Raw genomic sequence first — 11,751 nt, forward strand, 5'->3', positions numbered from 1 at the left:
CCAAAAGAGAGAGCTCAATCGTGACCAACCGGTCTCCTCCGAGACACAGCTACGCTCTAGCTTATGGTTAGCGGAACGTTGAGGTTTCCTTGTAATTTTGTAACGCATTCCGTTACTGCTCCTCCCAGGTCAGGTTGAACCGTCCAGGTGCATTTTCATACTCCTTCAGACATGTCATCACCTCATCAGCACTAAGAGCCTCGGAGAGAATTCCGGCATTGGTGGGTGCAATGAAGCCGTTGGTCACAGCGTTCTTGACCCACTCAATAAGGCCGCTCCAGTAGCCATCCACGTTGTAGACTATCACAGGCATGCTGTGGATGCCCAATTGGTTCCAAGTGGTGACTTCCATCAACTCTTCAAATGTGCCGTAGCCTCCAGGCAGAGCGACAAAGCCGCCACCTGGTCCTCCCTTGACGACTTCTTGAGCCATCATCTGCTTTCGCGTGTGCATGTCTTTGACGACAGTAGTGCGTCCGTATATTGCCGAGTCGATGGAGTGGCCGGTAGGATTGGTAGGGTCATGATTCTGCTCAAAGACAAAGACAGCGATGTTAGTGTATGTCTCACATAGATTCCGTACAGTCCCCAACTTACTTGCTCGAGTCGGGTGAGAGCGGCGGGGATGATGCCGTGAACAGAGTCGGGACCGGACAGCGAAACAAGGGTTCGTGCTACCTCACCCATGAGGCCAACCGTGCCGCCACCGTATACGAGCTTGGTGTTTGCTTTGTGGAGGGCATGTGCAAGCGACCTTGCTGCCTCCATGTGGACTGGTGATGTACCACTGGAGGCGCCGCAACTGTACTGCGGTTAGTAAATAGATATATTGGCTGGCTCTTTGTTGTTCGACGTACAATACAGCAACCACGGGCTGGTGGGTAGAGCCGTTGCTGGCTGTCGCGTCGTCGTTTGCCATGTCGATTGGGTGTTTGGTGAGTGTTCGGAATGAGAAAGCTAGTGTCGGAACGAGAGCTGTCAGCAGCAATTGACGTGTTGAGGCGAGTGAGGGGTAGGGGCACGAGGCTGCAAAGAATGGTTCAAATAATGAGAGATTCAGGCAACAGTCCCATGCTCCAAGGCGTCAGAGTGAGTCAGGCTGCACCTGATGGCTAATCATCTTGCCGACTCATGGTTGCAGTCCCTGGGAGAGCGGTAGACTCTAAAGGGTATGCAGTTCGGTAAGCTGCATGTCGTCACTGCCACCTGGGCCGGGATCTCGCTGGCCCATGTGGCTAGACCCTGAGCCGGGATAGGTAGGCACGGACCTCTGGGAAGCGCCAATTCCTCGGGAAATCTCCAGGTTATCTGTTCAGACCTCATCGCGAGCCCATCATCCTTCTCCACCTAGCAAGCTACTCGAGACGGACTTTCTGTTCCGCACGCCGCCACCATGCCAGAGGCACAAGCAGCCGCCGCACCGCCCGAGGAGGGCAAGAGTGTATGTCGCCAACGAGACCCCTCCACTTTGCGATACCCAGCTAACGGCTTCACAATAGCTCCTCAGGTCGATCGCGCAAAGCGTAGGCATCTTCATGCTTATTCAGGGTGGCATGAAGTACATCATGCCAAAGTCCCCTCAGACCACCCCCGCCGTCAACGATGCCGCGCAAACTGGCTCCGTCGCTTCTGTCAAGCCATCTGGCAATGTCGTGATTCCCGCGTGGGAACAGCGCCCACAATCTCTCGATCCTGGCGCTCAGTGGAGCCCTGTCCCGTATGCTGTTGCGCCCATGTGGCCTGCTGGCATTGACATGGACATCGCCATGTACATCTCCTCGTCCGTCGCCATGCCCCCGCTCAAGTCGATGCCCAAGGAATCGCTATTGATTGACGAGAAGAATTTCAAGTTTGGAGATTACAAGGACAACAGAGAGATCCATACTGAATTCAAGGTTCCGCGCGAGGTGCAACATAATGCCACTCTACTTGCTCACTTCTATGTGGCGCAGAGCGGCAGTGTGCTCGATCCCGCGCAGCCAGGCTATGACACTAGCAAGGCCTATCACTTTATCCGCCCACTGTCCCAATACCAGCCCAAAAAGAAGATTGCGAAGACCAGGAACTTGCTGAGCGATATGCCCGAAAGAGACGCCGTCGAGACTGAAGAAGAGAAGAATGCGCCAAAGATTGTGGCTTCCTACTACCATCCCAACTTCACCGTCTCTTTAATCCCCGACGCGGGCACCATGCAGTACGCCACCATGCATCCCGGTCCAAGGAGATTCATTACAATTGAAGCCACCGGTGCACGAGATCCGACTGGTCAACACAGTTGGTACTATCCCATCGTCTTCACAAACACTTTCTGGCAGCTCAAAAAGCACATGATTGAGCTGAACGACACTGTCACAACCCTCCCACTCAACGTGAAGCTCAACAACCTTGCCCACTGGAAGTACAACATCTTCGCAGCAGTCGATGAAAACCTCAATGCCAACGCCAGGGCAGCCGCTGCCGGCCAATCCACCCCCGGAGGTGGCGATGGCTCTGAGATGGAGATGTTCAAAGAGATCCTCATTGACAGCAATTCATACCTTCTCGCCATCACCGCAGTCGTCTCCGTCTTCCACATGATCTTCGAGATGCTCGCCTTCAAGAACGACGTTCAGCATTGGCGCAAGAAGAAAGACAATGTTGGAACTTCAGTCCGTACTATCCTCGCAAACGTCTTCATGCAGGCCGTCATCTTCCTCTATCTCATCGACAACAACGAGAATACGTCTTACATGATCCTCTTTGGTCAGGGTATGGGCATGGCAATCGAAGCATGGAAGATTACCAAGTCAGTCAATGTGCGCATTCGGCAAACAGCGCCCGGCTCTCTGCTTCCGTACACCATTGTGTTCGAGGACAAGCACGTCCTCTCCGATACAGAGAAGAAGACAGAAGAATACGACGCCATCGCATTCAAGTATCTATACATGGTCGCCGTACCTCTCCTCATCGCCTATGCAATCTACTCTCTCATGTACGAAACACATAAGTCGTGGTACTCCTTCATCATCACCACCCTCGTCGGCTCCGTCTACGCCTACGGCTTCCTCATGATGGTCCCCGCTCTCTACATCAACTACCGCCTGCAGTCCGTTGCCCACATGCCCGGACGCGCCATGACATACAAGTTCCTCAACACCTTCATCGACGACCTCTTCGCTTTCACTATCAAGATGCCTACTCTGCACCGTCTGGCTACTCTCCGTGACGACGTCATCTTCTTCGTTTACCTGTTTCAGACTTGGAAGTACAAGGTCGATTACAACCGTATCAACGAGTTTGGACAGGGTGGTGATGAAGAGGAGGTCGAAGAGAAGGATGCCAACAAGCCACTCGCTGCGCATCCTGGTGGCGATAAGAGCTTGAAGGTGCCTGACGCTGACAAGCTGGAGAAGGTGCAGAAGGAAAAGGCGGAAGCACAGGCGACAGGTAGTCAGAAGAAGAGCGGTGCTACCAAGAGGAAATAGAGCTCTCCTTAAACATGAGGCAATAGGTCTTGTTTAGGAAACTTAATAGCTATACAGTATCGTATGATTTGGTGAAACTCATTAAGGAAAATTATCACTATGTCTATTATCAGAAGCCTTGGTACTAAGATGCATTTTATCCCTTCGTCATCTTGATCCATGCAATGCCGACTTCCAAACCCTGTAGCCTGCCAGAGTGCTTGATTCTCCTTCTCGCTAGCCGCCACATCTCTGTTGGGTACGTGCATGTTAGTTATGTGTCAGTACCAGACCCAAACAAGCGTGATATGCAGATGCACGGGATGAGAACTGGGCGAAGATAGAATATCGTATTTTCATTACAAGGTCAGTAACCAGGGTGGATATACCAGAGATACTATGGATATACCGCCGAAGCGTGAATGCAAACTAACGTATTGGTACACTTGGCTGGTTGATTTGGGAGACCTTTGGGATATCTTCGCTCACACCGTGTGCCAGTGCTGGACTGGAAAACAGGTAGTCGCAATCGCAATCGCAGCCGCAACGCCTTGCAATGCTCTTGAACTAGGAAAGCAAGCGGTCTACCGTGGATATGCATTACCGCGGTTCCGATGATGCTCGCAACGTATTCGTAAAGGACAAAGGCCAGAAAGACGCGTGTTGAAAGACTATCACCTCTCGCAGGCTAGTCGGTTGGAAGATAGTTGTGTACAGAAAAGTGATTTAAATCAGAGTGCCGGCACAATCACTGTGTTGAAAGCAAGTCATCCCTGTGGGAGTCATGAAAACCCTGGCAACTGGAACCCGAAGCCAGGTACTGCAGGTGGGACAGCAACGCCTTGCTCAGGCCGGGGCGAAATGTGTCGTGGGTCGTTGACGGCACGATGATCTTGCTTGCGAAACTTGGCTGGACCATTGTTGTCGAAACCACCACGCCCGCCAGCGAGATCGTTGCGTCCGAAATCTGCACGTTCACTGAAGTCATTTCGTCCGTTGAAATTACCACGTCCGTTATGGTCTCCACGGGCATTGAAGTCACCTCGATTACCGAACCCCCCGCGACCACCACGAGGGGCATCAGTCGGTACACGTCGGCTGATGGCTATGTTTCGTTAGTCGTCTGACGAAGGAGGGATCGGTATGCATACCTTTTGATGAAACACCTGCACCAATCTCGATGTCAGGCTCTTCGATTACCATGCCTCCTTCTAGTGGCCGGCCACCTGTTCCACCATGCTCAGCGGTCAGAGCCCACTTGCGATCAGCATCCGTAAGACGAGAAATGGGAACTACACTAATCCCCGTGGTGTAATCACTACAATCACGAGGACCAAAGCCGACACCCCATCTCGTCTAGTATCGTTAGTAAGTGAGGCAGGTACTCAAAGAACAATATCCTTACCTGGCGCGCTTTGGACTGCGCAGCGGGATCCTGAAGAGTGTCCATACCCTGTTTGGCAGCAACAGCATCCGGGCGGGTCAACATCTTGACGAAGGCATGTCGCTTATCCTGATTGACAATACATGTTTGGACTCTACCGAAACGAGCGAATATGCTTCGGATCTCACCTTCCGTCCCACCAGCACCACCTACGAATAATGTACGACTGAGAACCCTGATGTGATCGCGCGGAAGAGTCTCGTCCCACTCAATATACTTTGACTGGCCATACGCTGCTCTAGGTGGACTCGGTTGCCGTCGCGGCGGAGAACGCTGGCGATATTCATTACGATCATTACGACCTCCCCGCTGTTTACCACGACCACGACCGCGCTCACCTCGCTCAAAGCGTTGTGCATTGCCTTCAGGACCTGCATTGGGATCGTACACACCATATGTTGGACTCTCCCGCCGATTCGGGTTCGGTGGAGATCTCACAGGCGATCGTCGACGTTGATAGTCAGGCGATCTGCTACGATCTCGCATTCTAGTATCGTTCAGATCATATCTGTCTCCCTGGTTACCGTTCTGTACAGCAGGCTGAACCTGTGATGTCTGCGCAACAGCCGGAGGCGGCATAGGCATTCCGCCATTTTGGGCCATAGCCAATGTATTCAATGCCTGTATTGCCTGATCCGGTGGGATAGAGCCAGCAGTCATGGCCTTTAAAATCTGAGTCACGATCTCATTCGTTCCAGCAGGTGGAACAGGCATGTTAGGCTGCCCAATTACTGCAGTAGGTGGCGGAGGCATAAATCCAGGAGGTGGGGGCGGTACCATATTCTGCTGAAAAGGAAATAGAGAGGCTGCTGCAGATGGGGGGTTAGTTTGCCCATTATGCTGACCAACGCCAGCGAGCGCGGCGAAAAGAGCACCGGGGTCCTGCGGAGGTTGGGGCATAGCTACAGGTGGTGGTGGTGGTGGTGGCTGTTGGTTAGTGTGGCCGTTGAAGATTGGGGCTGAGCCGTTGCTCTTAGGCGGCTCTGACGGCGCTGGCACATCTACATTCCCTACTGGTTAGCTATATGGAGACTGAAGTACGGGCCGTGACCTACTATTTTGGCCTCCATTCAGCTGTTGCTTGAAGCCTGCGAGCATGTCGAGCGGGAAGGTTTGGCCACGCTCCCATATGTCTAAAAGTTTCGAGATCTTCTCTTTCTGTGTCTCTGGAGCTGACTGAATCAAGTTGTGCATCATAGCTGGAAGCACGTCTCGCATCATTTGCACTCCTGAAGCATATGTTCCTTGGGCGGCATGCTTAGACACAGCCTGACCGGCCTGCTTAGCTCTCTCAACCCATTGGCGGGCGACTGCATCTACGACGTATAGTACTCCTAGCTTGTGTGTGGCGACGCTGTTCTGAAGCTGTTGGGCGATCTTTTGAACGATTACGGAATGAGACTATATGTGAGTTGAAATACTTAGTACGGTGTCCCATGTGCACGGAAGATGTATAGGAGGTCCTCGCGACTGGCATACCTGGATGTTGTCTACGCATAGCTGCGTGATAGCCTTGATCTTGGTTGGTGTGACACCGGGCGGCTTGAGGGCCTGTAGTGACTGCAATTGCGTGCCTAATTCGTCCATGGCTGCCATGATTAGGTTCAACGAGCCAGATCAGACTTGATGCGAAAGAAAGAGACGTGTCGGTGATAGCGTGCTATAAGAGTTCAGCGCGGTGGTGAGAGAACCGAGATGGCAAACCCGCAAGCACTTTACTCGAACCCGCAAGATGACAGCCGAAGCGGACAGATCTAGGTAGTACGATGACTGGAGAACGAAAAGTGCAGTTGAGCGAGCTGAGCGCGAGATGCAATGCGCAGTGGGGGGATTGCGCTGACGTGTTGTGTAGGGTGAGGGAGCGGACTGTTGCGCGATTCAATCTAGAATGCGACCGCGCGCAGAGATTGAGATGCGCCAGCGATTTCTACGAGATTCGCAGCGAACCAGAGTTCAAAGAAGCAGTGGGGATAGGTCGCAAGAGTTGGGGCTGATCTACGTCAAGGGCGCAGTTGCAGTGCAGGCGAGTGAGACCTGTGTGATGGAGTCCAGAGGGATGGCTAGGTGCCTCCTTCGTGCCGAGTTTGAGAAAATGGCGCTAGCAGCCGACACGTGACGACATGATGGAGTGCTCCACCCCAGCCCGGACTTCCAAGGCTGCTGGCCGGACGCTTGCAGCATCTGGGAGCCCTGCATTTGTTGACCCAACAATGTCCCGGCCTTTCTGTACATGTGGCCTCTTCCAGTTGTATGACCCACAGCAGAATCTGTGCCTTGCATACGGCATACGAGCATTTTCTGTCTGCATGTTCTCTGCTGCAGTCTCCAAGCACGACTAATGCTATGCCGAGGCGATAAGATGTCCTGTTACATGTTCCAAGCTTAGCTACTCCATACCATGGCTTGTATACACGGACATGGGCAGTAGCGGCTACGTAATCGATGTCAAAGCACAAGTAGACATGGGCACGACAACAACATGAGTTCTCCCGGTATGCTACATGCGGGCCATTGAGTGACGGCGTCCTTCACTTGACAGCAATTGTGAAGGGGATCCCACAGCTCCGGAACTGAGGGACTTCCGAACGTTGCCCGCGCGGGTAGTATTCCTTTCGCTGCATGGTTGCGCGACCATGACGACCGTGCGAGCTCCACCGATATTTTCTCGCATCGTCCCGATCGCAGCCTTTTAACTCGCACCCATCCACCCGCCCTCTTGTCCTTCCTCACACATCACTACAATGGCATCTGCTCTACGACTGTCGAGCGCTTTCCGCGCTGCCGCCCCTCTGCGGACCACAGCCTTCAATGGCCTCCGCTGCTACTCCAGCAAGACTCAGGTATGCCCACTTGCTTTCTCCAGGCTAGGAACTACGCTAACCAAGCCAATTGCAGTCGCTGAAGGAGACGTTCGCCAACAAGCTGCCCGGCGAGATCGAGAAGATCAAGAAGCTCCGCAAGTACGTGCTGTCATGCCCGCGCCCGCCGCAATGCACCGCTGACATCATATCCTAGGGAGCACGGCAACACTGTTGTCGGCGAGGTCACTCTCGACCAGGTCTACGGTGGTGCCCGTGGCATCAAGTCCCTCGTCTGGGAGGGCTCAGTTCTCGACTCTGAGGAGGGTATCCGCTTCCGTGGCAAGACCGTATGTTCTAGCATTTTTTACCGCTTTTCTGGAACCGCTGCTCATATGTGATAGATCCCCGAATGCCAGGAGCTCCTCCCCAAGGCCCCCGGTGGCCAGGAGCCTCTCCCAGAAGGTCTCTTCTGGCTCCTCTTGACCGGCGAGGTCCCCTCCGAGCAGCAGGTCCGCGACCTCTCGGCTGAGTGGGCTGCCCGCTCCGACGTCCCCAAGTTCGTCGAGGAGCTCATCGACCGCTGCCCCAGCGACCTCCACCCAATGGCTCAGTTCTCTCTCGCCGTCACCGCTCTCGAGCACGAGTCCAACTTCGCCAAGGCCTACGCCAAGGGTATGCACAAGTCGCAGTACTGGGAGCACACCTTTGAGGATGCCATGGACCTCATCGCGAAGCTCCCCACTCTCGCCGCCAAGATCTACCGCAACATCTACAAAGATGGCAAGGTTGCTCCCATCCAGAAGGACAAGGACTACTCGTTCAACTTGGCCAACCAGCTCGGTTTCGCCGAGAACAAGGACTTCGTTGAGCTGATGCGCCTGTACCTCACCATCCACACCGACCACGAGGGTGGCAACGTCAGCGCCCACACCACCCACTTGGTTGGATCTGCCCTCAGCTCTCCTTACCTGTCTCTGGCTGCCGGTCTCAATGGTCTTGCTGGTCCTCTCCACGGATTGGCCAACCAGGAAGTCCTTGTCTGGCTCCAGAAGATGAAGAAGGCTATTGGTAACGACCTCAGCGACCAGGCCATCAAGGACTACCTGTGGTCCACCCTCAAGGCTGGCCAAGTCGTACCCGGATACGGCCACGCTGTTCTCCGCAAGACCGACCCCCGCTACGTCTCCCAGCGCGAGTTCGCTCAGAAGCACCTGCCCGACGACCCCATGTTCAAGCTCGTCAGCCAGGTCTACAAGATCGCCCCCGGTGTTCTCACCGAGCACGGCAAGACCAAGAACCCCTACCCCAACGTCGACGCCCACTCCGGTGTCCTCCTCCAGTACTACGGCCTCACTGAGCAGAACTACTACACTGTTCTCTTTGGTGTATCCCGTGCGCTCGGTGTCCTTCCCCAGCTCATCATTGACCGTGCCGTCGGTGCCCCCATTGAGAGGCCCAAGTCTTTCAGCACTGAGGCTTACGCCAAGTTGGTGGGCGCAAAGTTGTAAGCACGTTACTGCAACGTGCTCTACAGTCAGGAGAATGTGGGGGGAATTTGTTTGACATTCTAAGATACCTTGTCCTGTGTAGAATTGCAATGTAAGGATAGGGAACGGGAGCGTTACGGCGCTATATGACTACTTTTCAGTAGACGACCTGCTGTAATCTCATGTCTTGATGACCAGAAATCTACTCTCCATGAAGTTCACCATATTGTGTTTCTGTGCACGACGAATGCCGACGAGCACGTCGGGAGATGATACGACTGCACGAGTTTGGCCCAATTGCAGCGCTGCAAAAAGCAACGAACGGTGAGAAAAGTAACCGGGATAGTCGGGGTGTGGGTATCCCCTTTCGTTGAGCGATGGGGAACCGATACGGATCGTTGAGCTGTGCAGCGCGCCCGACGCCAATCCGAGACCCAACAACTTGCTGTGCAACTGATGTCGTATGGAGTCGTGCGTGGAAATGGCAAAAGCAAGCATGAAGACTCTCGCATTGGAGGGAGCGACTCTGCACAGGAACATGGATTGCAAAAGCAACGGTAGACCCCTCCAGCATGGTACAGAGGTGCGGAAAGCATGAGCGGGACATGGCTCTTCCGCCAAGTGGCCGATAGCCTCAGGGACAACCCCAATTATAGCGCGCCCGGACGGCGGTCAACCAGAGTAACACAGACCACCTCGCAAGCTTATACCGTTTTTCTATGCATCCCTTTCCTCTCTTTGCTCACACACTTGATACCACTCACATTTGCGACGAAGCACCCTTTTGCCTTGGTCAGGCCGCATATCTTCGACAAGAGAACCCCAGAGAATGAGCTCCACACCTGCGACGGGCGTCCCCAGCATGGCCAGGAACGGCCCGCCAACGCTCGAGAAGAAGCCGGTCAAGTTCAGCAACTTGTTGCGTGAGTCTGTCTGCAAATGAAGAGTCTTGATGTATGCTGACTAGAACCACAGTTGGTGCTGGTCTCAACATGTTTGAGTAAGTAAACACAGCCCACTTCGACCCCAGGACAGGATTGGCACTAACTGAGCCCTACAGAGTAACAACTCTGGGACAGGTACGAGATTCTGAGAACTATGTGCTTTCTGGAAACACACTAACGCTAGACGATAGCCTTTGGAGGTCGTCAAGACTACCATGGCTGCCAACAGGTCTGAAGGCTTCTCGGGAGCTATTGGCCGCATCTGGGCGCGTGGAGGTGTTCTCGGATGTCAGTATACGTTGCATGACTTTCAACACTTGTCACTAACAAGCCTATAGTCTACCAGGGTCTCATTCCATGGGCCTGGATCGAAGCCTCCACCAAGGGAGCCGTCCTCCTCTTTGTCGCTTCGGAAGCCGAATACTACGCCAAGTCGTTCGGCGCTCCCGACTTCCTTGCTGGTATCTCTGGTGGTATGACGGGTGGTCTCGCGCAAGCCTATGCCACCATGGGTTTCTGCACTTGCATGAAGACGGTTGAGATCACAAAGCACAAGGTTGCAGCCACCGGCGCGAAGCCCCCAGGTACGCTTGAGACCTTCATGCAGATTTGGCGCACGGAGGGTCTCCGCGGTATCAACCGTGGTGTCAACGCTGTCGCGGTGCGCCAGGTCACCAACTGGGGATCTCGCTTTGGTCTGTCCCGTGTTGCGGAAACCGGTATTCGCAAGGTCATGGACAAAGAGCATGGCGAGAAGCTCTCAGTGGTTGAAAAAATCACTGCTTCAGCTCTCGGTGGTGGCTTGAGCGCGTGGAACCAACCTATCGAGGTTATTCGCGTTGAGCTCCAGTCCAAGACTGTTGACCCTAACCGCCCTAAGAACCTGAACGTTGCATCAGCGTTCAAGTACATCTACTCGAACAACGGTATCAAGGGTCTTTACCGTGGTGTTACTCCCCGCATTGGTCTTGGCGTTTGGCAGACGGTCTGCATGGTTGCTCTAGGTGATGTGTAAGTTTTGCCATTACTACCACATGTGCGCAGACTCGCTAATCAATCTTTAGTGCCAAGGAGGCTGTTGAGAAGCTCACCGGCGACAAAGTCACTGCGAAGCATTAGATGGCGTTCGGTGTCTCAATCTACCGGGTTTGATGTTCAAGCTATGATCTATCCAATCGGGTTGCGAAGGCCCTCGTCTTCGTAAGGGAGAACTTGACTAGAGATATATATGACTATTATGTTCATATCGCGCAATAACACTATAATACCAACGAAGCTGAAAGGCTTCTGACATGGGAATCTCTTTTCGATCCTACGTCCACATGTGGAATTCTGTGAAAATCTGTGAAAATGCATCCTGTACAGCCGTCTCCCAGCACAAAGAAGAGTGTCATTTCTGGGCTTTGCTTTGTGGAACAAACTCTTAATATTCTCACATTGTCTTGCCTGTGTGGTCTTATGAAACACTACATAGCATACCACTCTGGCTGGAGTGTGCGTTACCGCTCATTAGATCAGACTTCTCCATATCCTTGGGGTAGTCGCAGCACGTTGAATCGACCAATCATGAGGCCGTGCTCGACGCTAGCTCACGTCACACACGTGCGACCAACTCACGTTCCTTCTCTCGTT

The 11,751-nt window shown here is 53.6% G+C and overlaps 5 protein-coding genes across 5 annotated transcripts; 3 read left to right on the top strand and 2 right to left on the bottom strand.

Annotated features, from left to right (window-relative positions):
• Nucleotides 1–112: 112 nt before the first annotated feature.
• GT037_003068 (uncharacterized protein) lies at nucleotides 113–919 on the bottom strand (the record flags this gene model as incomplete). The annotated part of the gene is made up of 3 exons (XM_038928115.1): nucleotides 113–529; nucleotides 598–802; nucleotides 858–919. The coding sequence occupies 3 exons, from the start codon at nucleotides 917–919 to the stop codon at nucleotides 113–115; spliced, it is 684 nt and encodes a 227-aa protein (XP_038789393.1).
• A 474-nt stretch (nucleotides 920–1,393) lies between these two features.
• Nucleotides 1,394–3,464, top strand: GT037_003069 (cleft lip and palate associated transmembrane protein 1; the record flags this gene model as incomplete). Its single annotated transcript, XM_038928116.1, has 2 exons — nucleotides 1,394–1,441; nucleotides 1,500–3,464. The coding sequence occupies 2 exons, from the start codon at nucleotides 1,394–1,396 to the stop codon at nucleotides 3,462–3,464; spliced, it is 2,013 nt and encodes a 670-aa protein (XP_038789394.1).
• A 761-nt stretch (nucleotides 3,465–4,225) lies between these two features.
• Nucleotides 4,226–6,483, bottom strand: GT037_003070 (uncharacterized protein; the record flags this gene model as incomplete). The annotated part of the gene is made up of 5 exons (XM_038928117.1): nucleotides 4,226–4,548; nucleotides 4,595–4,799; nucleotides 4,849–5,897; nucleotides 5,943–6,288; nucleotides 6,367–6,483. 5 exons carry the CDS (start codon nucleotides 6,481–6,483, stop codon nucleotides 4,226–4,228), a joined length of 2,040 nt encoding a protein of 679 aa, XP_038789395.1.
• Nucleotides 6,484–7,628: 1,145 nt separating this feature from the next.
• On the top strand, nucleotides 7,629–9,196 carry GT037_003071 (citrate synthase; the record flags this gene model as incomplete). The annotated part of the gene is made up of 4 exons (XM_038928118.1): nucleotides 7,629–7,727; nucleotides 7,783–7,847; nucleotides 7,903–8,035; nucleotides 8,090–9,196. 4 exons carry the CDS (start codon nucleotides 7,629–7,631, stop codon nucleotides 9,194–9,196), a joined length of 1,404 nt encoding a protein of 467 aa, XP_038789396.1.
• An 808-nt stretch (nucleotides 9,197–10,004) lies between these two features.
• GT037_003072 (mitochondrial dna replication protein yhm2) lies at nucleotides 10,005–11,238 on the top strand (the record flags this gene model as incomplete). The annotated part of the gene is made up of 6 exons (XM_038928119.1): nucleotides 10,005–10,098; nucleotides 10,151–10,175; nucleotides 10,236–10,254; nucleotides 10,311–10,407; nucleotides 10,458–11,130; nucleotides 11,184–11,238. 6 exons carry the CDS (start codon nucleotides 10,005–10,007, stop codon nucleotides 11,236–11,238), a joined length of 963 nt encoding a protein of 320 aa, XP_038789397.1.
• Between the last annotated feature and the right edge of the window lie 513 nt (nucleotides 11,239–11,751).

The sequence above is a fragment of the Alternaria burnsii genome (genome assembly GCF_013036055.1).
Source record: "Alternaria burnsii strain CBS107.38 chromosome Unknown 746, whole genome shotgun sequence".
Taxonomy (NCBI): Eukaryota; Fungi; Ascomycota; class Dothideomycetes; order Pleosporales; family Pleosporaceae; genus Alternaria; species Alternaria burnsii.